Source organism: Phascolarctos cinereus, unplaced genomic scaffold (assembly GCF_003287225.1).
Source record: "Phascolarctos cinereus isolate Bilbo 61053 unplaced genomic scaffold, phaCin_HiC Scaffold_1;HRSCAF=81, whole genome shotgun sequence".
Taxonomy (NCBI): Eukaryota; Metazoa; Chordata; class Mammalia; order Diprotodontia; family Phascolarctidae; genus Phascolarctos; species Phascolarctos cinereus.
The window spans coordinates 219,990,177-220,016,821 of NW_027555514.1; the positions used below are offsets into that span (position 1 = coordinate 219,990,177).

General features: G+C 41.4%; 1 protein-coding gene across 1 annotated transcript; it reads right to left on the minus strand.

Moving 5' to 3' along the window:
• Positions 1-12: 12 nt before the first annotated feature.
• CS (citrate synthase) lies at positions 13-20,911 on the minus strand. The gene is given in 12 exon segments (XM_020990028.2): positions 13-1,684; positions 1,686-1,718; positions 2,095-2,304; positions 2,544-2,645; positions 2,762-2,891; positions 3,197-3,396; positions 8,803-8,991; positions 9,266-9,397; positions 9,687-9,752; positions 10,428-10,535; positions 11,827-11,877; positions 20,678-20,911. Coding segments are annotated over 12 exon segments (1,476 nt in total). The 5' UTR covers positions 20,795-20,911; the 3' UTR covers positions 13-1,546.
• Positions 20,912-26,645: the final 5,734 nt, after the last annotated feature.

Here is a 26,645-nt window from a genome sequence, read left to right on the forward strand (position 1 = left end):
TCAAGACCCAGCTTTGTTAATAAAAACATTTATTTTGTGTTTTATACAGAATAACCTGAAATCTGCAACAGGACTCTCAACAGTTACCGAGGGGTTCATAGACAGTGTGTCCATCTCCACGGCTTGGTTCTAGGGACAGGGGATCCACACAAATACAGGCAGGATTGGAGGTGATGGATGAAGGGGACACAGTGAGAGGAGTGTATTTCAGTCCTTTCTCAAAGAAGAGGCAGCAGAGCATTGTGAACCACTGAAAAACCTGTGCAAATGGGGCTCTAAACAATGAACCACGTGGCAGGGAAGGCGGGGGTTAAGGGTTAAGAGGGGAGTTGGAAGGAGAGGATGACTTGGATGAACAAGTTTGGTTTTTTTTAGGGGGGGGAAGTTGTGGTTATTTATATTAATAATGCCCTAAGCCTTGGGGTCTAATACTAACAGGATCAAACCTGTTCAAGTGATTTTCACCTCCAAGTTTTAAAAAGAAAAGATTATCCCTGTGGGCATATCATAAAGACAGCATGCTAGGCCATTTGCAGGCCCCCGCTCTTTAGAGTACATATGGAAAAAGAAGTGGGTAGAGGTTTGTGGCCTGATCTATTTGGATGTGAACACAGTTCACAGTAAACATGGTGTGGGAGGTGGAGACAGAGAGACTGTGACATAGGAAGAGGCCTAAACCAGTGGTATGTACAAAATGAAGGATAAGAGAAGTCCCCAATATGCTAAGTCCAAAGTTCTTCTAGCTCAAGGAGTAGCAAGTACATAAAGTCTGCATGAAGGCAGTTTCTTTAAAATAGTAAAAGGTATCCAAGACCTCATCTTTTAAAGGAAAAATAAACAAAAAAGTCCAAGTCTTAACAAATGCCATTGTCTCTGTTCAACTGGTGGCAGAAGATGCCAAAATGTCCTGATAATTAACAGCTCAGGTGTGTGTGTGTGTGTGTGTGCGCGCGCGCACATTATGGCGGGGGGGGGGAGGCATTGGAGCAGGTTGTAATGTGTTTGGGGTTGGTGCTGAGACTCCAACATGATAACATGATTCCTATGGAAAAGTAATTTGGGGGATCACAGTTCTGGTTTTTGGCCTACTGGTGGGGAGATGTTTGGTTGGGTGTGGGAGTAGGCTAAGTAAAACAAAACCCTAAATCTCCAAAGTAAAGAAGTGAATGCAGATTCCCTGTAACCAGCAATGACCCTGTTGGGGCAGGGCATACACTAGGGCTTCCACTCTAGATGAGGCAGGGGGGCCCATCCTGGCCCATATCTGTATTAGTCTAGTTCAATCTACAATCAGTGGACAACTCCTACACTGGGCAGGGGAGAGGGACTAGTTAGGGGAGATAGTCTCATCTCTGTCTTTTTTTAAACTCTTAATTTACACTTTAAATAACCTCAAACTTAGTGTGTCAGTGCCTCAAATATAATTTAATCCTAAAAGTCTTTAAAGGCCCCCTGAAACAAAAACAAAGAAGTATGTACTGTCACTCTTCAAAGTCTCCTCACTCTAGCAGGCATTCTCTTCCCCCTCCCTGCCCAGTTCCCATCTTTACCCTGACTTTGAGCTTACAAACTGCATCAAGCCATCTGTGCTCATAGACTTGGGCCTCTCTAGGGGGAAACCCAGAGCTCTGCTCCAAATGAGCTGTGCCAGCACCCCCAGCGCCCGTGAAACGCCAAAGAGAACTTGTGTAGTAATTCATCTCTGTCATGCCGTAGTACTGCAGGGTAGAAAAAGAAAAAAAGAAAAGGATTTAGGATGAAGGGTAGGGATGGCAATGAGCAGAAAGCAGGGTTTGGTGATGTGATCCAAGTTTTCTGTTTTCCTCATAGCAGGCACTGGCTTAATGGCTCAGAGCTGGGATGGAGCTGGGAGAACCAAGACAACTTGGAAGCTAGAGGGGAAACACTTGCCATGGACATTTGTTACAAAGACCTTAGAAGTGTATGAAAGAGAACTGGGGAAACAGCCTGGAGAATTTGCTTTTGGGGTGGTCAATCATTTGATTTGTTAGTAGGGCTTTTGATGTGGCTGGCCAGCCAGCCATGGCAAGGGAGATCAGGGAGGAAGTAAAACAGAAGGTAGGAGGTCCTTACCTGCAGAAGCACCCCACTGTGGGCATCTACATTGGGCCACGGGTTCTTGGCTTTGCCCTGCTCCAAAAGGATATCAGGTACAATCTTGTAGAGTTGAGCCACCAATTTAAACATGGGATCAGCAGGCAGATGTTTCAGAGCAAATTCCCGCTGACAGGTATATCGTGGATCAGTTTTTCTTAGTACAGCATGGCCATAGCCAGGGACCACCTAGAAGGGTGTGGAAGCTAATCAGTACTTCTAGAGAACTCCCATTCCCTTCCTCAAATTCCTCAAAATGGGCAATGAGAAATCAATGATCTAATGAGAAGTTTAGGCAGACTCCCAACTCTCTTGTCCCAGATGCCAGGGAAGGCTGGAATTTATTCTCTTCTCCTACCCAACTCTTCTCATCTAGGAAGTCTGGATCTGATATTCCTCTCATCTCGCCATCATCATGTTTTGCTTACCCTGCCTGAGTTGAGTGTGTTCCAGATGTAGTCACGAAGTTTTTCATCAGATACATCTTTGCCAACTTCTTTCTGCAACTTCGTCAGCCAGACAAGTACTTCCTGTGGATAATGTGGCAGGGGGAGGTCAACACATAGGTTAGAAGAAGACAGTTGGAGGACCAGGAATGGAAAGAGCTGAAAATACAAGGCAGGAAGCCAGAAGAGTTGGCTATTACCTGATTGGCTAGTCCATGGAGAGGCCCAGCCAGTCCATTCATGGCAGCTGCAAAGGCCAGATAGGGATCTGAAAGAGCACTGCCCACCAGATGGCTAGTGTGGGCACTTACGTTGCCACCCTCATGGTCACTGGAGGAAATAAGAAAAATAAAGTCAGTTATCCATATATACCTGTGTACAGGGGATGGGGGTGTTGGCAAAGAATGAAGGCAGAAGACTAGAAACAATGACTTAGTTGCCTTCCAGCATAGCTTCTTGGGGTAGCTATTTTGACTCCCTCCTTTGACCTTTTTTATAATAACCACTATAATCCCTGGATCCAGGTTTTAGGTTTATTCTCCCCCATAGCTCTTTCCCTGAAATAATAAGTGAATGAGTGACTTCTTCCAAAATTTTCCACATATCCAGATACTTGGTACCCAAGTGTGGCTTACCTGTGGATTGTGAGGTATAAGCGCATGAGCTCAGTAAACTGGGCATCACTGTAGCCCAACATGCTGGTGAAGTTTTGAGACCAGTCCAGTTTGGTGTCTATAGCCCCAATGCTGCTGCCCTCACGATATAGATTCCGGTAGATCTTTGCTGCAACACAAGGTAGCTTGGCAATGAGATCCATGCAGTCCTCATAAATCAGCTTGGGAAAGGGAGGGCGAAGAAAAGGAAAAGGCGGTATTAACTTCAGAGAGCTGGATAAAAAGAAATGACGTCTTATGCCATAATTGTTCCACAATTATATCTATGGGATGCTCAGATTATTATTGCATCAGTGGCGTTTGTTGAGTGTGTTAAAACGTTGCCTGATATACCAAACTCCTTTTCTGAACTACTGTACTCATACTATTTAAAATACTTGTTATCTAGTTGTTTCATGACAGTCTTGTCTCCACAAGATTTTAAGATTGGGACACAAAGAAGGTACTCAATGACTGTGGTATGATATCAAAATGATAATTCAACACAGCTTAATTTAAATGCTAAAGAATAAGAAGACATGACTAAATAAACAAATCTCTACGATAATGTCTACCATTCATTAACCCACTATCAGTTCCACCCAGGACTGGTTCAGGGAGAGTGTGGCTTAAATTAAAAACTTACTTGAGAAAAAAAAAATCCGAAATATTTAGCTAATTTCTCGCAAGTTCTCAAGGAAGAAGAATACTTATAAAGTATTATCCTGATAATCAGGATATCCACCTCTAGCTAAGAAACACCCATGAGTCAAAGACTGGGTTTAGGCAAATCTATGGAACACAAGATTCATACACAGAACCCCACCCACCCCTCATCCCCTCTGCCAAAAAGCCTTGAAAAGAATAAATGATCACTTTCATCATAAAGAATATGTACAGAAAGGACAATTACTAATCAACATTTCCATCACTGAATAAGAAGCTTCAAAGAATGAATTTCTAAAGGTGCCAATTAAGAGAAAATGCTGTTACCACTTCTGTCAAAAAGCAAAAATGGCAAATCTTTAAAAAGCAAGGGGAGATGATACTTGCACATAACAATATGATCTTTATCACATATCAGACACACAGCATGAACACCGCTATACTATATTCAAAGATCTTACAAAAGGTGATAACATTAACTGATGCTGTGTGAATAGGTACTAAGCAAATCTGGCTACATGGGTAAATTCAACAACTTCCAAACTAAAACAGGCTGACCAAGTTGAGTATTCAGGAGTATTCTGATTTATTTCCTATCATTAGAGTGAAGGTTACATATTTATGCAGTTTCATGCTGTATCCTGATAAAGGAACAAAGCTAGTATGATTTTTTTTCTTAATACAGGTGATCTAATAAGTTTGAAATGTCACTGAAATTCTAAACAAATAAAAAGGGTCACATCATAAAAAATTGGAGGAAAATGGATGGAGGCCACTCTCGTAGAATTACAGATGGGGGAGAATATTCTTAACTGATGCAGATCTGTTAAGGGGTTAGAGGAAGTCACACATACAAAAAAAGAAAACCAACACAATTTCAACTACATGCGACTGAAAGTTTTGCAGAAACAAAACTATTTTTAGGGTAACAGACTGCTGATTGGGGAAAAGTTTTGCATTAAATATCTGATAAGCATCCAATATATAAGATATATAGGAAATCAGCAAAAGATTACAAAAATGGTTAATGTTAGAGGGACTTGGGGCAGCTAGGTGGCTCAGTGGATAGAGCATGGGCCCTGGAGTCAGGAGGACCTGAGTTCACATTAGGCCTCAGACATATAACATTCACTAGCTGTGTGACTCCGGGCAAGTTACTTAATTGCCTCACAAAAAAGAAAAAAAACCAGTTCATAGTTTAGAACGATTCAAGAAACATAAAGAAAAGAAAAATGTTAGAGGGAAGCTTTGGGAAGACAGGCAAACTGTTCCAACCTCTGTGAAAAGGAAATTGGAATTATTCAAAGAAAGCTACTAAAATGGCATTTACCCTTTGACCCAGAAATCCCACTGCTGGGTATATATTCCAAGAAGGTAGATAGAAAGTTTCCATATATTTTGGCAAATATTAATTAAAGCAGCTTTTGTGTTAGCAAGGAACTGCAAACAAAGTAGCTAAACTATGACACATGAATGTACTTAAGAATAGGCAAACATGAATTCAGAGAAACATGGAAGTCTCATATAAAGTAATGCAGAGTAAAGTAAGCAGAACTAGGATTTTCTAAACAATCCATGACTACAACAATATAAACAAAAAAAACACTTCACACTGTATAATTATTAAAACTAGGCCTAGTTCCTGAGAAGAGAAGATATACCTCCCTCCCAAACTTTGCTGCAGAGTGAGGAGACTAATAACATGAAACAATGCAAACATGGTTGGAGGCAGTGTATTCATCAGATGACTTTGCTGAAATATTCTTTTTAAAAAAATCTTTGTTATTGGGGCAGCTAGGTGGCTCAGTGAATAGAGCACGGGCCCTGGAGTCAGGAGGACCTGAGTTCAAATCCAGCCACAGACACAAAACACCAGGAGCTATGTGACCTGGGCATGTCACTTAACCCCACTGCCTAGCCCCCTCTCCCCCCAAAATAATCTTTGTTACAAGGGAAGGCTCTACTTGCGGGTAGTGGTAGGGGTTGGACATAATTAGAAAATGTGATATGAAAACAAAAAGAATCAATAAATTTTTTTAAAAACAGAAGACTCAGAACTTTATACCATATATATTTATTGTATATATATATATATATATATATATATATTTGACATATAAATGTTATAAAAATTATTAATGAGAAACAAGTGAAAGCTGTCACTGAATCTCATTCAGACAGCATACTTATGCGAAACACTAGTCCACAAAGTGAAAAACAACTGAGGAATGTGTATCCTTTGGGAAAGGAAATGACAAAGACGATGTCACCAATAGGACATCAAACTCAACCAAACTCAAGTCTAGAAAAGGTAATGTTCTTAATTCTTTTCATGAGTTCTAGAACCACCCAAAGCATAAAATCTTGCTAGCTGTTCAACTGCATCACACAATAACGCTCAGCTAGGCAGTCTAGCAGATAGAACACCTGAGTTCAAATCCAGCCTCATATACTTAATAAGCTGTATAACCCCAGGCAAGTCACTTGATCTTTATTTGCCTTAGCCTCTTCATTTGCAAAATAAGGAGAATCAATTCTCTCTCAAGAGTTATTGTGAGAATCAAATGAGGTGTTTGTAAAGGACTTAGCAAATTGCCTGGCACAGAGCCAGTGCTTCATAAATGCTTATCCACCCCACCCACCACCATTTGTCAATGTCATCATCCATGATTTGCCTAAGAGAGATGCCTATAGATTGAAGGTTGAACAGATGTCTAATTCCAGACCCTCTCCTCCTCCACCCAAAGAAGGGCAGCTTTTGAAAAAACTACAATTCAGTAAGCTTGACATCAATCCTGGCAAAATTCGTGTATTTAGGAAGGGATATAATGATCACTAGGAGGCAGCATAGATCCACTAAGACTTAAGTCATGCTGTAGCGATAATACCTAGGTTTCAACAAGACTAAAAATATTTGATGGTTACTCATTGTATCCTTATGGAGAGACGAAGAAATGTAGGGTTGATGATAGGTAAGGGGACCTTAAGTGGTAGAATGACACCACTCAAAAAATGCTGATTAAATGTTTTAGATGACAATAAGCCAGGTGGGAAAGAACACAAAATTGTATGACAAAAATCAGACCCTGGCTGTCCTAAAAGGATACACTGAATCTAATAAGATTAAATGTGGGTAATAACTATAAAGTCCACTACTTAGGCTGAAAATAATTAAACAACTGTAGAATTGGGGAGGTGTGCCTAGATAGCAGTTAATCTGAAAAGGCTAGAGCTTAGTTTACTGCAAAGCTTAATGTTAATTAATTATATTTTACAGCAGCCAAAACCCCTCTTCCTTCACATAATTTTGGGCTGCATTAACATAAATACAGTATTAGAACAAGGGAAGTAACTGTCTACATCAATCAGACAGCACATGAATGCCATATTCAGTTCTGGGCACTGACAATGTGGAATATTAAGACAATTACAATAATACCATCTTATATTTGTATAGCATCTTATAATTCTCAAAGCACTTTCACGTATATCATCTTATCTGATTTTTACGACAATAGCATGAGGTTGATAGCTATCAATGAGGAAACTAGAGCTCAGAAATGTCACATGTACTACTAAAATTTATTCACTGTCATATCAAATTATCTTTATAGGGGTACAAAAGATAACAAAATTCATCTGGAGGAACCAAAAGTCAAAAATCTCAAGGGAAATAATGAAAAAAAAAGTGAAGGGGGCCCAGTAGCAACAGATCTCAAACTACAGTACAAAGCAATAATTATCAAAACCATTTCATATTGATTAAGAAAAAAAAGATGTCAAATCAGTGAAACACAGTTATAACAAAGAGAAGTAAATAAACCTAGTAGCTTAGTGTTAGATAAACCCAAAGACTCCAGCTATGGGGGTAAGGACTCACTATTTGACAAGAACCTCGGGGAAAACCAGAGAGCAATTTGGCAGAAATTAAATTTGGGCCAACATCTCACACCATATACAAGATAAGCACCAAATGAATATATGACTTAGACACAACTGTGGTTAAAGGAAGTGTTCAAATCATACAAGAGCTAGAAAGGATTCACAGAAGATAAAGTAGATAATTTTGATTACATAAATATTAAAAAGTTTTTGCACAACAAAATCAATACAACTAAAACCAGAAGGGAGACAGTTAACTGTAAGAAAAAATCTTTGCAGCAGGTTTCCCTGATGAATGTTCACTTTTAAGATTCAAATTTTACAAGAATAAGAGCCACCCTCTAACTTATGCATGGTCAAAGTATATGAATAGACAGTTTTCAAAAAGAAGAAATCCAAGCTGTTAACAGCCGTAAGAAAAAACCTTTCCAATTAAGAGAAATGTAATTTAAAGCCACTCTGAGGGGCATCCTATTCAGAAATATAGGCTATTTGCTCCCTCTCTCCATAGACAGCTAGAGAATGCTCGAAGTTGTGGCTGATTGGAACCAGTCCCTTGAATCGATGGCTTTAGTTCAATGGCAGAGCCTTGAGACCCTAAGAGGTAGGATATCAAACTATTTAGTCTTCTGAGAAGGAGAGGAAGGTGTCAGGGAGGAGAAAAGAGGAATAGTGGTCATAAAAGCCTAAGATGAGTCTGCTTTATTCATCATTCTGGCAGGTCTCAAGAAAATCTAAGTCTAGGGGCAGCTAGGTGGCGAAGTGGATAGAGCACCAGCCCTGAAGTCAGGAGGACCTGAGTTCAAATCCGGTCTCAGACCAAACACTTGACAGTTACTAGCTGTGTGACCCTGGGCAAATGAGAGAGAGAGACAGAGAGAGAGAGACAGACAGACAGACAGAGAGAGAGAGAGAGACAGAAAGAAAGAGCGAGCTAACTCTTCCAAGACTCCCAATCCTACAAGTCATTTCCTTCACCTGCCCTCACCTCACCAACCTCACTCTTAACTTCCTCTCATTTGACATTATCGTTATCTTACCTCCCAGTATCTGGCCCGATTGATGCCTTCAGCATAAGCTCGAGCAAAGTTACTCTCACTGTTGAGGGCGGTGACAGCTGCACTGAGCTGAGACATTGGATGCAGATTAGTAGGGAAGTTGTCCAACATGGTGACCACGTGGGAGGGCAGAGCAGCTCGTTTTGCCCATTCTTTGGACAGCCAGCTCACCTGGAGATAAGAAAACAATATGCAGAACACTGGGGATGGAAAGAAAATACAGACAGGATAGAAAGTAGAGACAGCAAAAGCTTACCAAAGAATGTCAAGGATAGATCAATCCACTTAAATAGTAGATCTCTGTACTCAATTCCATTCCCTTGTCTTGTCCTCACTACCACCCAAATCAGGATTAAGTGTCCAATATAAAGAGAAAAGGGGGAGGGGAAAGGCAAATATATTGCCTCTGTATGTGGATGGAAGGCTAAGTGTCCTCCTGCTTTACCTGCTCCTCATTTGGAATTTGTCCAGTCACAAGCAGCCAGAATAAACCCTCGGGAAGGGGTTCTTCCCCTCCCTTGGCCTTAGGGAGCAACTTCTGGCACTCTGGGATACTGTAGCCACGGAAACGGATGCCCTTGAAAGAAGGAAGAATGAGAATTACACCCCTTTGGATTTGTCAGTTTGGAAAGACACTACCATGTTGTTACAAACTTGATATTTAGACCACATGAGTCTGCTTATCCTAACCTAGCCTACTTTTGGCTTGGCTTTTCTAATACAGTCTTCAACTCGTTAATGTATATGTAAGTCTGTCACCAGATCAGAAGACCATGAAGGACCATATTTCTGTATTTTCTAAACAGCACCTAATCCAGACCTCTGCACAACTACTCAATGATGTTTGACTTAAGAGAAGTTCTTACCTCATCAGGGTCTAGAACTGATGTTTCGTATACTAATCCTTTCATACCCCTCATGCCACCATACATCTAAAGAGATAAGCAGAAGCAAAATGAGCATAATTCAAGCTTTGTTCTGTGAAAACTCCCAGAAAATAAAGGTGCTCCCTACCCCCCACACCTGGCCATGTAAAGGAGACCAAAATGACTCTCTGCAGAGCCATCAACTGGAAGGAGGGAAAATACTGACTCCATATAGAATGATGAGAGTAGAAATGGGTGGGAGGGGAGGGGAGGGGAAGGGGATCAAGAGCCTAATTTCAGACTCTAAAATTAGCTCAAAGGGGATATTATCCAGGCCCCTCAAAACTCTGACCTCCGCGTGCTTCTTTGTTCTTTTTATGGAACACTGTCAATGTAGCAGCATCACCCCCAATTCCCAAAACAGAAAGAGAAAAATATCTCTAAAAGGATTAGGTTTGGGGTCCAGTGACTACAGAAAGTGGTTTTCTGGACTGCTTAGACTAAACTTCTGAATGCACGGGGAGATATCATCAAGGTAGTATCATCATCATTATATTATCATCCTCTCCTAAGCAAAGCAGAAACTCTAGAGAAGGGGTGGTTACAAGGGGCTGAAAAGCAACGGAAGACATTTATCTTTCCTCACTTCTAGGAGCTTATATTAGATTCAAGGCTATTATATAAGGCTGGATGCTTCTCGACATTACCAATTCTCCCAATTCAGCACCCATAAACTCTCACCATGTCCACAGTGATCTGCCCCACTACAGTCTTGCCATGCTGTTGCCTGAAGTTCTTGATTCTACTTTGTTCCTTAGGTATCATGTTGCTGAGGATGTCCTTCAGATTCTAGGAGGAAAGATGCAGAGGCTAGGGCTCAGAAAGGCAAAGAACTTGTACCATAAAATACAGAAGAATGCCCACCCCTCCTCTTTCAGAACTGAAAAACCTATTTATCTATCAAAGCAACTGATTCAACTACCTAGTTAAATCAGGGCAACTTCAATATAGAGCACATTTCTCTTCCATATTTGATCTCCCTATCCTAAACTCTTGTGTATAGAAACAGTCAATATCTCTTAAGTTAGTCTTAATTCCTAGAAGACAGATAAAGGCTACTTCCAAATAAAGCCAAGTAATAATCCCATAATTATATGGTACTTAAGGTTCACCAAGTGCTTGCAGCATAGAAATCCAGTGAGGGCATTATACAAATATTAACTTTAGCAGACAAATGAGGAAACTGAGGGTCAAGGGAAAGAGAAAGGAATAAGCATTTACGCAGTGCCCTACTATATGCCAGGAACAGTGCCAAAGCACTTTATAAACATTATCTCATTTGAGCCTCACAACAACCCAGCAAGGTAGATGCTGTCCTTATTCCCATTTTACAATTGAAGAAACTGAGGCAATCTGAGGTTAATTGATTAAGGGTAATACAGCTGATATATGTACTAATCCAAATGATACTGGGATACTTTACACAATTTGATAAAATTATAAACTACACAGAAACAAATACACAAAACAATCAAGAGGAATAATTAAAAATGAGAACCTGATATGTCATATTTCAAAATATAACCTAAAGTAATTACAAAAAAACTAGTAGTGAATTTTTAAAAAAATCATTAGAATAGAATCCAGAACCTAAAGCAACTCAGTTTAATTAGCTCAAGATTATAAAACATTGGGGGAAAGCAATTACTGTTCAATGAACTGTTGAGAAAATTAAATACAAAAAAGGCAAAAAGGTTAGTCCCATATTTCACACCACATAAGATACTAAGTTTAAATGAATCAATAGGTAAATATTTGTTTAAAAACCATCTTAAATGTGGCAGAATAAAGAAATTGTACATTTATACTCAATTACCAAGGAAAAAACTGATGTTGAGTAAACTGGGGGCCACAACTTGTTACAAAGTAATCAGGATTTTTTGGGGAGTAGAAAAGGAAATTACAAGACATAGCTCATGCTCCATAGGGATACTGGAGGGAAGTAACACAGGACAGGTATGAGGCTCATTTATCTAATCTCGACTACCTATTAATGCTCTGAATTAATAATAATCAAGTGGAGTCCTATAGCCTGGTCTCCCCAATCCCTACTGATCTTCAGACCTATACCAAGACTTACTGTTGTAGAAGCACTGGCATGTCGGGCAGCAAGAACAAGACAGGATGCATTCTACAAGAGAAAACAAAAACCAGAAAAGGTGAGAACTCAGTATTAATAAAGTGCTCCTGCCAGACTACTGTGCCAACCTGGAGAAATTACCAAGAGTTAACCAAAAGTGACATTATCTCTTCTTTCCATCCCCCAATCTGGCATCCTAAAAATAGACTGGACACGAGAAAAAAGTAAAAGAACTGTCCCCTGACCAGTTAGGAAACAACCACCAAAGTACTTGGCCAGAGGAAGCAGTTACAGCCCAATTAGTATTCACTGAAGAGAGGAAGCTTCTGTCATCTGGGCTCTAGGTCGGGGCTTTGCTACGTACAGTAGGGAGGGCCAGTTGGACAGGGCTTATGCTGCTTTTTGGAAGCATAGTATGGGAAAGCACAGGGCTAGTGGTTAGCCTGCCTTATGAAAAGTCAACTCCAAAAACCTACTAGTTAATGCTCCTACTCAATCGCAAAGAGAAAAGCAAGTACGGCAAAGTCCTTAGTACTTCTGGTAAAGCAATTCTAGTACATATAATCAAGCCTTTGAAAGAAAGCCCGTTAAGTGGAAAGCAGCCCTTTGCACAACTGTTTTCAATTCTCTCAGGGAAAAGAAAGTAAGAGGAATGTCTTCTGGATCCAAAGTAGCTCACACCCTAAAGTGCTTTCACTTTCAGGAGAAGAAAAACACCTGGAATTTCTCAGGACGAAAGTAAGGCTGCCCCATAACTGAGGAAAGAGGAATATAGAGAGCCAAGTGATTTCCTGAGAATATTTTAGACTTAGTATGAAGATAGCACCTGACTCAGCCTTTGAGCCTAAATGAAATCTGGGAATTAGGGGCTGTAACTATAATTTCTACCAATAACATGGTCAGCACTCACACCTCACTAACAATTTCCTTGATAAACTTATTCAGAATTAACGTAGACAATTCCCCCCTTCCTGAAGAATACTAAGGCTATCATAACAGCTGTAACACTTAGAAAGAATATACCAGTTCACTGAGACAACCTCAGCTTAACTAACTTTTTCTCTCATCACTTCTTTGTTTCCTGTTCCCCCTACTCCAAAGTAAGATCCATCATCTTTTCTATAAGCACTGGCCTAAACAAGCCAAGGCAATACAATGTTGCTTTTTAAAGTCATACCGATGAAGTCTGGCTTTTTAATACCAATCATTTCCTGGATACCATCTCTTTTCACCATTCTCCCCACCCCAAAGCTCTCTTGAAGCAAGAAAATACTTAAGCAAAACTGACCCAGTGGCCTGCCACTGGCAGCATTTGTAATATTGGACATTCCTAGCTGCCCACTGCTACCAATAGTAGGTAAATGTATTTTACCACCTGTTTTTCCTAGACTGGCAGCTAACGAAGGCAATGAATCTTTAAAAAAAAAAAACTTATTAAAATTTGATACAACTGCTAAGCCCAACTACTTCTTCATGGAAGTAAGGAGTGATATAGTGATTATCACCTAAAAAACTTTACAGATGGAAAGAAGCCCACTAGAGAAATACAGTAATTCTATGGAGGTCATAAGATGCCTAGAAAACTTTAGGGACGTAATTCCAAAAAGTGAGAAAAGGAGTGGATGGGCTCTCCTCAAAATTCAAAGAATTCTGGGCAAAGATTGGCTTGAATCCATCCAATACTCCTTTCCTGAAGGGGTTGAGGAGGGAGACACACCCACCTCCAACAGGAAAGCAGATAAATTGCAGGGATCAACAAGCACCAAAGTGCCCCACCCCACACCCGCAAGGTAAAAGGGAAGCTTCAGCTTATTAGCCAGTGGACTCGCAGGTGTCCTCTTTAGTGTTTCCTGCCGGCCTCCTAGGTTAACTTCAGCTCCACACTAGCGTGTGAGGAGAAAGTAGAAGGAATAAATACTTCAAACCACAGTCTCCGTACTACAAACTCACTACGCTACGGTCTTGGCGAAGGCAAGACATTGTGAGCACCAGTTACTGGACTGTCAGAAGCGAATGAACTTTAAAGATTAAGTCTAATTTCCTCATTTTACAGATAAGGAAATCAGGCTTCATAACTGTTAGGTGACTTTTTTTCAAGGTCACAGGCAGTACTCCACCTGCCTCTAGTTACCCTCATCTCTTCTCACTTGCCTGGAAGAATTCCTTACTTCCTTAAAGATCTTTATAGTAACCCTTTCCCAATCCATCTGCTTATGCTTTCCTTCCCTAAATTTCATTTGCCTACTCTGCATATACTTATATATGTACAGGCTTCCCCCCAAGAGAATGTAGACCAGTGCCTGGCATCCTCAGGTGTTTGTAAGGATTTGTGGGTTCACTGGGTGAGTAGCAATAGGAAGTAAAGTCTATAACCATTTCTATAAGTCCATGGGAGCACTGACCTAGAGCTGGAAAAAAAATCTCCAAAAGCCATCAATTCCTACCCTGACTTTTACAGTTGAGGAAGCTGAGGCCCAGGAAATTAAACCATCTCATTTTATCCTGCTCAGTTCCATTTACGTATATCAAAACCTACAGCTCAAGAAAAACAGAGGGGGATTTTAAAGACAAGAACCCATCAAGTATCAGCACTTAAAAGGAGAATAAGTATAACTTTAAAAAGAAAATTGTATTGCCTTCACTTGTTTAGGCCCATGCTTATAGAGGGAAGTCTTTAACAAGGCAGCTCTGGCCAGTTGGTCTTCTGATGATCAGCCTCATTTCTCTCATCTTGTAAAATGGGGATCATACCATCTGCCCTGCCTACGTCACAGAACTATTACAAAGATTGTAATATACTAGAAAGGGACCTAGAGGTCATCTAGTCCAACCTGCTAGACTAGTCTGTCAGCTACAGCTGTTTTTCAGTCATCCAGGTAGGCTTCCTTTACTCAAGTTAGGAAGTCAAAACAGTTAACTCCCTACTTTACCTCCATTTCTTCATCTGGGTCTATACTTCCCAGCTCCTCACAAGACTGTCAAGAGGAACAAATGAGACAATATATCAATGTGTTTTGAAAAATATAACACACAATAAAATGTTGTGGATTTCTTCAGAGTGGGGGGAAGGAGTAAAGGGGGTGGTGGTAAGGAAATTGCAGCTACCAATTCAGACTGATAATTGTTCTGTCACTTACATAGTCTCAGAAAGTTGCCTTAGCACCGTGAGAGGCTGAGTGATTTGCAGTGATCACATAGCCAGTGATAGGACAGATGTGGGACTGAAATGTAAGTCTTTTTGATGCTGAATCTTAATAACTATGCTCTGTGCATTGCTGCCTCACTACACAAAAGCATGATATGCTTTATTTCTATGGAACATGGAATGATGTTGGATTACCACTTTGTTGTCAGAAGGTCACCATCTCTCCAGAATTCTGAGACAAGGAGAAGGCAATCAGGGTTTAGAGGACCACTGCTACAAGTTCGTAGGATCCTCTGCAGTTAGGGAACAGGAAGTTCATCTCCAGTTTCCCCAGCAAACTGAGTCTCATAGGAGGAAGATCTTCAGAGAAAAGAAAGTATACATATACCAAGGAGTTGTTTCAACTGCCCTTTAATCTCCATAAGCAGTGTCTACCACATAGAAAAAAATGAACTGGTCTGAGAAATGGGATGTTCCAAGACACAGCAAGAATCCACATCCTATTTTACTTGGCAGAGATTGCCATCTAATCTCTGTAAATGCACTGGCTCTAAGTTTTATCTGAAGTGAATGAACAGGTTCCAAACCTTTCAGGCAGTCCTGTCCTTTCCCCTACAATTCCGAAGGAAGTGTATTTGGGCTCTGACCCTCTGCCCTGGCCACCAGGCACAGACCACGTGGAAAGTCACTGTACTAGCATAGCAGCAGTCAGGTGAGTCAGGAATTCATTCATTCACCTTACCCAATAGGTCAGTTTCTTAATGGTAAGAGTCATTTCCCTCAATCAACCCACCAGACTCCTCCCCTGGAGTGGTCCTGGCACGAGATATCTGTCCTACAGAGGTCTGAGACAACTCTAATGGAAATTTTGGAGAAAACAGAATCTCATTTGTACCAAAGGAAACCATACAAGAAGTCCTTGTAACCACAAACCACCTGTCTGTTGGCTCTTTCAGTGTTCAAGGCAGACACATCTTTCCACTGTTAAGACCTTTTCTTTACAAGTAAAGAGATCAGAGATCATATTGCTCTTCCCATTTGCCTTCTATTCCACCCCACCCCACACCAAATGGCTTTAAGTACATCAGAACAGAGCAGGATCTAGATCTTTCTCAGATGAAGACAGTCTTTATCAGATGAAGATAGAAGTGGAGCCCGCCAAGCCAGCAAGGCAGGCATAGCTCTTTATTAAATTAAGGAGGAGAGCTTTGTGCTGCAGATGGCTCCCAGGGCAGATGAACAACTTCATTAAGAGAAAAACAAACCAGGACAGCACAAAGGAGTTTCTCTCCTCAGAACCAGGTCAAAGAACTAAATCAGCATTTGTATTTCACAGTGGTGTTGATTAGAAGTTTTCCTTGACTCCTTAGTCTGGCCACTTAAGACCTGAGTCTCCATTGCAGATACTACACACACCCTAGGAAAGAGATTTCCTTAAGCATAGAATCAGAGTTAAAAGAGATTTAAAGATATCTGGTTCAAAACCTTTCCTGATAGAATTCCTTCTACAGCATCCCTAACAAGTAGTCATAGAGGCTCAGAAAATCTCAGAATTATAAGGGACCTCAGGGGTCATCTAGTACAATCTATACATGAACAAGACCTCTCCTACACAAATATGCTACTCCCAATAGATGGTCATCCAGCTTCCACTTTAAGGGAATCCACCACCTTCCTAGGCCAGCCCATTTCACTTTTGGATAGCTCTAATTGGTAGGAAGGAAACAGATAGGTGGCTCAGTGGATAGAGTGCTGGGCCTGGAGTAAGACCTGAGTTTAAATCTGACCTCAAACATCACTAGCTGTGTGATACTAGGCAAGTCACTTAACCTCTGCTCACTGGAGAAGGAAATGGCAAACCAGTCCAGTATCTTTGCCAAGAAAACCCCATAGAGGGTCATGAAGAGTTGGACACAACTGAACAATTACAATTGTTAGGAAATTCGTCCTTTTTGCAAACCTGAAACTGCTGCTTAAACTTCCTAGTTCTTCCCTCTGGGTCTAAGCAAAACAAGTCTAATCCCTGTCTTCTACATGCCACCCATTTCATGAGATTATAGTCCACTAAACCCCACAGATCTTACTATAGGTTCTCCCATCTTATCCCTGAACATCTCTAGTTACAGGGAATTCATTACCACACAAAGTAGCTTATTCTGTGCTACTCCACAACTGTCTGTTCTGTAGTCTGTTGCCAAAAGTTTCACTGATAGTCTGAGAAGACAACGTCCAAAAACAAAGTTCACTCAAACACTAGACCCCAAGTCCTTTCAAGAAGATGCACTTTCCCTCTTACCTCCAGCTTCAGGGACCAAAATCAAATTAAACAAATACAATGCTACTATTCTGTTTCCAGAATCCAAAACCACTTAGCAACTTTAGTTTCCAAACCTCTGCTCCAGGAGCTTTCTTTGGGCTCTTTAAAGACATGTAAAGAACAAATCTAGAGAAGTCAGTTCAGAAGTTATATTCAAAATTATATAACCCAGTAGCTACATTTGCAACATTAACTAAAAGAAATGCAGCATTAATACACACAGACATGAAATAACTATGGTATATTCTAATGAAGAAATTAGAGATCTTAAGTCTCTTAATGCAACCCAAGAGTTCCGATCTGAAGAACACCAGCCTAGCGATGAGACGCTTCATGGAAGCCATTCATGGAAGAATGGAAAGGAGTTCAGGACCCAAAGAAAGAGAAAAGTTGGTGATAACTGAAAGGGCGCTTGTGAAATAGGTCAAGAAAAATGTACTGCTAAAATAGCCCTTTGGTCTAACTGTTTAACCTGATGGCGAATATACTGAAGAGGGTAAGGTATGAGCTGTCTTCAAATATATGAAGGGGTATCATGCAGAAGAATTAAAATGGCAGAGAACCAGGACAATTAGGTGAAAGTACGGGACTCAATTTTGGTTCAATATAAGGAGGAACATCCTAATAATCAAAGCTGTTTAAAATTAGAATGGATGTTTAGCCATTGTACTTCTTCTTTCCACATCAGCATTTTTTAATTCTCCCCATTAGGAGAAAAAGAAATTTCAGGTAAAGGAGCCATTTCTGCATTGGATGGACTAATAAAGCCTCATATTTACTTCTTTTTCTTAAAAATTTTACTGCACAGTACTGATTTTGCTTTGCAGGTTCACAGGCTCACAGGTTTAGAGCTAAATGGAACTACAGATGTCAATTAGTCCAAATCGATTTTACAGCTAAAGAAAAAAGACCTCTAGGTTAGGAGCTAAGATTCTCTTTTGGGATGAAAGGTGCAGAGCCAGGACTTGAATTGGAGTCCTTTTGACTCCAAACCTGGTGTTCTTAGCACTGTGCCATGCAAGACTTAAAGGTTCCATTCTAGGAATCACAGAAAATACTGCAAGAGCAGGGCAAGTTACAAGACAAAGCAAAGCACTTAATCCACGAATATTGGAAAAGGAAACACCCCACAGACAATGAGCTTTGGGCTATTTTCCTACTGCCAAGAAATTATTTTTTTCAGCAACAGTGGTGGCAAAGCCAAACAAGTGACTTCAGGAGCCCAGAAGTGAATGACTAGCTCTGTCCAACTCCCTGGAAGGCTTCTAATACAGGTACAATAAACTGTACCTGGGTAGGGCAGTCACATCACATTACTCACAGATTTTTATCATTACTGTAAACACCAAGAAAAGTTATGTGATGACATTACTCTTTAGGCATCAGCTATTTCAGATAAATGAGGTCAAAATCTCAAGCCTGAATTGGCATATCTATGCTTCCAAGGGATCATTTAAACTACTTGCCAGAAGGAGAAACATAAGGAAAAGAAATTATTTGGACCTCCCAGGAAAAGGAACTGAAATCTCACCTTGGTGGAAGAGGGTACAGTTGACCTTGAAGTTCAAAGAGCTAAGGGACACTTCTTTGAGGTCAGATCTCCTTTTGAAACTCACATGATACAAAAATAACGATGACTGCTGATTAATCCTTCAGCTACCTCTGGGGCATTGAGGCAGGGGGCAGACCCATTTGATGGAGCAATCTGAACATTTTCAAGGTTTTCCAGGAAGAGATGAAAGGCTACTTGCAATCTGGGTCATATGATCCCTGCTCTCAGTGCTTCCTCAATGTTGTTAATTTTAAGGGTCAAGAAAACTCCACTGAATTTCAAGTCTGGGCTCCTTGGGTTAAGCTTTAATAGGCCACCAAATAAAATAAACAGTAAGGACAAATCCCAGCCAAGTCACTTCTCTCCCAAAGCACTAGATTTAAAAGGTAAATGCCCAAGTTCCATTCTCTTTACAGTGAGGTTAACCTATCTGGTTTGCATTACCAGCTTAGGAATGTGCTAATTTTAGCATCTCTCTTTCCTCTGCCAATACACTTGCCCCAGTTTCCCAGGAGGTTTCCTCACCCTGTACCCTGAAAGCAGTGAGAAATAATAGTTAAATATCCACTTTCCAAGTGACTGGCCACTATCTTCTGCTAGAAAAGTCCCAAGGTAAAACTCACAGATTCTACCTAAGCTAAACTACCGACCAGGCCCAATATCAACACAAACAAAACTCCAAACTCTCCTCTCCCTTCAGGCCTTAGCAGTAAGGAAAGTGAGTTGTCAGAAGTAAGATCAACCAATCATAGAGCTGTTCCCTTCCCTATGTTAGAGGACTAGGGCTTCAACACAGGAATTTTTCTCTGTAAAAGGCATACTTACCTAGAGCCAAAGTTTCTGCTAATTTGAAACCTGAGACAAGTAGGACAAAACTCTGAGCTCAAAAGATAAAGAGTTTCATAGATTTACAACTAGAAGGAACTTCAGAGGTCACCCAGTCCACTCCCTCTCATTTTACATATGAGGAAATGGACTTGCAAAGAAGCGAAGTGACCTGCTTAAGTTCACACCCATGTGTGATCTGGGACTTGTAAAGAGTTCCTCTGCCTCCAGACACAATGTACCGAGCAGCCCAGGCTTCAAAGAGTTTTGAAAAAGAAGGTGCTTCGGCTTAGTAAAGATTATAACTAGCAGCAAAAGAGAGGGGCACACAGCTAACAGTGTTAACGTGACCTTGGGAGTACCCTTTTCTCTGTACCTCAATTTGATCACCTGCAGAATGGGTAGAATCCCGATCTTGCTTCATTCTAGATGATCAATGGCCTCACTGCCCTGCGTGAATTGTACAGAAACGTTCTGCCTAACCCAAGTCCCTCACGGTGACGGGGGGAGGGGAGAGAAAGCCCAAGCATGTGGTGGCCCCAAGAATAAGCCTCCAGCCTTTCCGTGAAGTAGGAGCCAACAGCAGACGCTAGCATCTTCCCCGCTGCCGGCAGCACATCTGGCTTCCGGACGTCGGCCTGATAATTACAAAGCTACTTCTTCTTCCCCCAGCCCAGGACTCCCCCGATGCAGGCAAGGCTCCTGCCCACGCACGCACGTATCACGGGACCCCCACCCAGCGCCGCAGTAGAGACGCCAGTTCCGCCCCGGGCCCCACGTCCGGGCCGCCCGAGGGTGGCTGGCTCCACACACCTCGCACAGCCAGGGGATCAGCCGATCGCACATGGCCCGGGGACGCCCTGGCCCGGCTTGGCTTCCGGCCGAGGGCTCGGCCCCTTTAAGGCGTGAGGGCGGCGAGAGGTGACAGAGCAGAGAGGTTCGGGGGCGCGCGCGGGCCTGGCAGCCGCCTCCACCCGAACCGGAGGCAGCGCGCTCCGCCTCAGTCACTCACCTTGGCCCCAAGGAGCCGGGTAGCCGCAGTGAGTAAGGCCATGGAGGACACCCTGGGGAACCGCTGGGCAGGGAGGGAAGAGGGGACCCACGGCAGGGACCGAAGCCGCGGCCACATTAGAGGCCGCGCCGAGGAGCGAACAAGGTTGAAAGAAGGCGGCTGAGGGAAAGCGGAGACAAACCGGCGGCGGCGCCCTGCCCGGGGTCCTCACCGAAGCCCCGCCTACTCCCGGGGCTCATTAGCATGGCCCCACCTCCCCAAAGGCGGGGACCACCCCTCGCAGTGCATTGGCGAAGCAGGGAGGATGGGGCGGAGCCTGTGCGGCAGATGGGTAGGTTGGAGGAAGGATTGGATTGGCGGGGTTATAGGGTAGTGAAAGGCGGGGAAGAGCATATAGGTGTCTACGTTTATGCCTGAGAACTTGGGTCTGGGCTCTCGCCCAGGGACCCAACTAAGACGGGACATGAGCACTTTGAAGAAGCCTGGAGATAAAAAGACCCCGACCTGGACCACCCTATGATGCCATCATACTGCACTGATCACAGGCCTGCCCCTCCCCCTCCTCGAAGACTCTTTTTTGAGAATGTCATTGGCTAATGACATCACCCCTCAGATAACCTTAATGAGGTCACTGGCTGAAGTGGAGAAGTCATCCTGCAGCTTGATGACATCACCAAGAGACCAGCCGGGCTTGTCTAGGGTTCTGACAGTAAGCTGTCAGTTCAGAGCTTGGTGCCAAGGACCCGGGGGCTGTAAGGATAATCTTCACACACAACGCCCTTTCCCATATATATGTATGCATGTGTACATATATACACATACATAGTTATATGTGTGCATGTATGTAAAACAGGCCTGGACCCCGAAGTGTCCTCTTGCCTGGGCAGCTATCTCAGTGACCACATCCCACATCCCACCTCATCAGGCCAGGAGTGCAAGGGCTGAAAACTGTCCCTCTTACACAGACTTCCTTTTAATCACATCTTTTTGCAGCTCACTTTCTTCCTCCAGAGCCTCTGGACTCATTTCTTTATTTGGCTTCCATCTGTGATATGCCCTTTTCATCCTATTCTTTTCACAGGTTGATGAATGATTTAAAACCAAGATCAACTCTTCTTCCAAAACACAGTTCAACTGCACTTTAAAACTATCTGACCCTCTCTCATTGTCATTGGCTTAGTCCAGGCTAATTGGAACATCTTTTCTTTAGTACCAAACTGGAAGAAGCCCTAGGAATGTGACTGTCTGGGACTTAACTTGGTTTGGCTCTCAGACAGTGGATCTGAGAAATAAAACTAAGGATCTCTAGTTCCCAGGTTCCTCACTCACACAGCCGCACACTTCTCTACCCGTTGCTAAATTGTGGAATGGACATAGGGAAGGTACCCATAGTGTTCCAGGTCCCCGTTAGTTTTGCTTTGGGACCAAATGATACCGAGCTTCCAGTGAAAGAGGTATCCCGCCAAAGAGAAGGGAGGTGAACTCAGCTGCCTCCTCGGCATGATCAAAGCAGCAGGGGTCAATATTTACTCCCAATTTAGGGTTCCTAGAGGATTTGCTCATAGCCCTAACACACAATCTGACCTGAATACATTCTCTCTGGTTAATCATCCACAGAGTCAGCAATCCTCAGGGCAGGGCTTCTTCAGTGCCTCCAAGAGGGAGATACACCCTCAGAGTGGGATGACACGGAGAGTAACTATAGGGCATACAGAGACAAGCCATGTTTGGTGGGCTTTAAGTGGTGAAGAAAGCTGCAAGATTTATTCTCTGATAGTTGTGCATAGTGTTGAATGAGGATTTTTTAGGAGCTAAAAGTGGTCTGTTAAGAGTCGACATAACTAACTCCATTTTGTTCTGTAATTGTTATTTTCTGCTCTATGATGTCTCAGCAAAATGTCTCTTTCCTTTGTTGAAAGTGGATTCATAGAATAACATAAGTGACTCAGTTTTGTCCTCTATTTCACATTTTTCCTTTTTTCTGCTGATACCTCTTTTTTAAAATTAATTTAATTTGATTTATCAACAATCACTTCCATAAGCTTTTGAGTTTTAAATTTTTCTCCCCCTCCTTCTCCATCTCCCTCCCCAAGATGGCACACAATCTGATATGGGCTATACATATGCATTCTTATTAAACATATTTTCACATTAGTGATGTTATAAGGAAGAATTAGAACCAATAGGATGAACCACAAGAAAAAGAAAACAAAACAAAACAGAAGAAAAAAGTAGCAAATAGTATGCTTTGATCTGCATTCAAACTCCATAGTTCTTTCTTTGGATGTGGATTTCATTTTCCATCATGAGGCCTTTGGAGATGGTTTAGGTCCTTGTCTTGCTGAGAAGGGTTAAGTCTATCAATGTTAGTCACTGCACAAAATGGCTGTTAACTGTGTACAACATTCTTTTGGTTCTGCTCACTTCACTCAGCATCACTCCATACAAGTCTTTCCAGGTTTTTCTGAAGTCTGCCTGTTTATCGTTTCTTTTTTTTAAAATTAATTTATTTTGATTTATCAACAATCACTTCCATAAACTTTTGAGTTTTAAATTTTTTTCCCCCTCCCTCCCCACCTCCCACCCCAAGATGTCATGAAATCTGATATGGGCTATAGATATACATTTCTATTAAACATATTTTCATATTAGTGATAAGAATCAGAACCAATAGGAGGAAACCACCAGAAAGAGGAAACAAAACACAACAGAAGGAAAAAAAATAGCAAATGGTATGCTTCAATCTGCATTCAAACTCCATAGTTCTTTCTTTGGATGTGGATAGCATTTTCCATTATGAGGCCTTTGGAGATGTCTTAGATCCTTGTATTGTAGAGAAAGGTTAAGTCTATCAATATTCTTGAACCAAATCTGATGAGAGTAAGGTTCAAACTATTCTTATCTCCCTCCCTTCTTTCCCTCTGCTGTAATAGGTTTTTGTGCCTTTTCCTATAATGTAATTTACCCTTGTCTGCCTCTTCTTTTCCTTTTCTCTCAGTATATTTCTCATTTAGATCAGATTAATCCATTTAACCCACTTGATTAGATTTTTTTTAATCATTACATCTAAGTCAACTTATACCCACCCCCTTTAGGTATACTCCTTTAACATGGTGTACTAACAATACTATTCTCAAGGGTTACAAGTGTCATCTTCCCTTGTAGGGATGTAAACAGTTTGCCCTTATTAGTAACATGTTGTTTCTTTCTGCCCTGTTTACCTTTTCATGTGTCTCTTGAGTCTTGTATTTGAAGATCAAATTTTCTGTTGAACTCTGGTCTTTTAATCAGGAAGGTTTGGAAGTCCCCTATTTCATTGAATATCCATCTCCTCCCCTGAAACATCATGCTCATTGTCTCTGGGTCTGATACCTCTTTTGACTATACTATCTCCTTCAATACCTCCCTTCCCCACAATGGTTTTAAGACTACAAAAGAAAACTCAGAGGACCTCAATAGTTCAAAGTGCTCCCTTTTCTTTATCCTGTCTAATAAACCACTAGGCCCTTAACAAGTGCTGATTAAATGCTTCTTGACTGATTGATAAAGAAGGTAGTTTTCTTGTGTATGAGATAAGTCGCTGTCCTAACAAGGACAAATTCTTTCCTCTTTTGTTTTAATTAGTACCTTTTCCTTGCTTTGTAGCAAGTACATCTTTTTGGCTTACTGGTTTTGGAGAGAGAGAGAGAGAGAGAGAGAGAGAGAGAGAGAGAGAGAGAGAGAGAGAGAGAAAGAGAGAGAGTGTGTGTGTGTGTGTGTGTGTGTGTGTGTGTGTGTGTGTGTATGTGTGTGTACACACACACACAGATCAGCTGAAGTTTATTTGTCCATTTATAACCTGTGCTGGCTTATCTGGGCGGTAGCTACTAAGGACTCTGAAAGTCATGGTGACTGCTGGCTTAGACTCTTAAAGACTCTCATCTTCAAGGACTTTCCAGCACACACATGAAAGTGAATACAAATTCAAGAACTTCTAGAGTTGTAGTCCAGCACCTTTGTGTTTTAAATTGAGAAAACATATAAACAGGTTAGTGTTTTGCATATTTTGGTTCCTGAATTTTGGTTCTGCATTGTCTGTCTCTTTTACCTCTTGTGACTGAGAAAACTTCATGTTTCAAAGGGAGGTCCTCCTCTATTTCTGAGTAAATATCTGAACTAGGAGAAGGATTTTTTCCCCCAAACGTGGTACTCTTTCACCTTATATTCTGCAGGCAAATAAGCAAGACATTTGTCTATCTAATTGTCAGTCTGTCATTTGTAATCACTGTATTGTCCCAAACACCCTTCCTTTCTAAATTTTGCATTCCATTTCTGAGCTGATATTAGCAAATTCCATATCATTAATGAAATCAAACGGATGCAAGCCTCAATTCCAACTTGAGCATTCAGTCTTCATTTTGAGATCCTCTGAATTCCCTTGGCAAATAATGATATAATTCTCACATAAACAAAGTGGTCAGTGGTCATTATCAGACCCAGTTCCAGAATAATGTTGGCAAATTGGGAAAAAAAATCCTAAGCAGGATTGGTCTGTCTCTCTGTATTTGTTGAGCTCTGTCAATCTAAATGGCCAACAATAAAGGTCATTATATGATACCTTTTACAAATTCTAAAGGTTAAAAAAGAGTCAGTTCTGATGCTAAACTCTCCTTTACAACAAACTATGACTTGTACTGACTCTTTGATTAAACTTTCACTGTGCAACTATTAACTCTTCTCTCCAGTTTGGAAAGAGATTTGTTTAAATCAGAAGGCAAATAACTTGGAAATAAGCAAAATTTTATTTTAGGAGAATGTTTTTACCTTGTCACCTTGTTTTTTCTGTGAATTATTTAACAGAATATAATTGTCTAGATGAACTGGAAGCAAAGTCAACTAAAGGAATTGGAATGGACTATGCATTTGCAAGCCCTTAAGTAATCAAATTGGAAAAGTTTTACCTGACAAGATAAGTGTACACTTTGAAAGTTTCTGTTTTGATCTGGGAAAGAGTAAAAGTTTTTGCAATAAATCAGTTGCATAAGAAAATTAGTTATGAAATTGACTTGAGATATTATTGGGAAGTAAAGATGTGAGAGATAAAGGAAAGGTATAATGAAGATATAATGTTGAATCAGTCTAGAGAGAGGTTCATCTTGGAAGTCTGCCTGCCTTTAATCAAAGTCCATAGGAAGAAAGGGGGAAAAAAAACCATTTGCACTAATATAATGTGAACATGAAGCTCGTTAAGAGGGCACTATGAACTAAGTAATGGAAGGGTGAGAAGGTAGAGCTAGCTCTAGATTGAGGGGAATGGGCTGCCAGGTTAATTCCCAAATGTTTGCTCAAATACAATAAAAAACCATAGGTAAGGGTCCCCAGTTGGTCTTCCTAACCTTGCAGGGACTTATTCAGGGAGGGAGGGCGGGCTTGGCTGAATTGGTCAGAGGCTGCACGATGGTGCCCCCCAGTGGCTGTGAAGCTACAGTTCGATGAGGATAGTGTGAAAATGTTATCTGGACTGTTTCCTTCCCCACAGTCATATGTAATCAGTAATCAGGTATATGAGGGAGTGTAAGCATTGGGGAAAGTAATGCCAAGTATACCTATGGAGTTATTACTGAGCTCTCTAGCCATACCTACTCCTCCTCCCATTAAAAGCTGGAGCTGGACAGGATTTCAGAGGACATCTAGTCCAAGCCCATTTTACAGAGGAGGCATCTGGGGGGTGAGGGTGAAGTGACTTGCCCAAAGTCACACAGGCAGTAAACATCTAAGATGGGATGTGAACTCAGGCTCTTTGACTCCAGGACCAGGGCTCAGCCTGGGCTCATTCCACTGTACCAAACATGCCCTTTGCTTTTTCCCACATGACTTCCCTTTTCTCCCTGCCTTTCCTCTCCTGTTGAAAAGTTATCCATATTTCATTGCTCAACTTAAATGTTGCCTTCTCTCTGATCCCCTAAGCCAGAAATAATCACCTATTCCT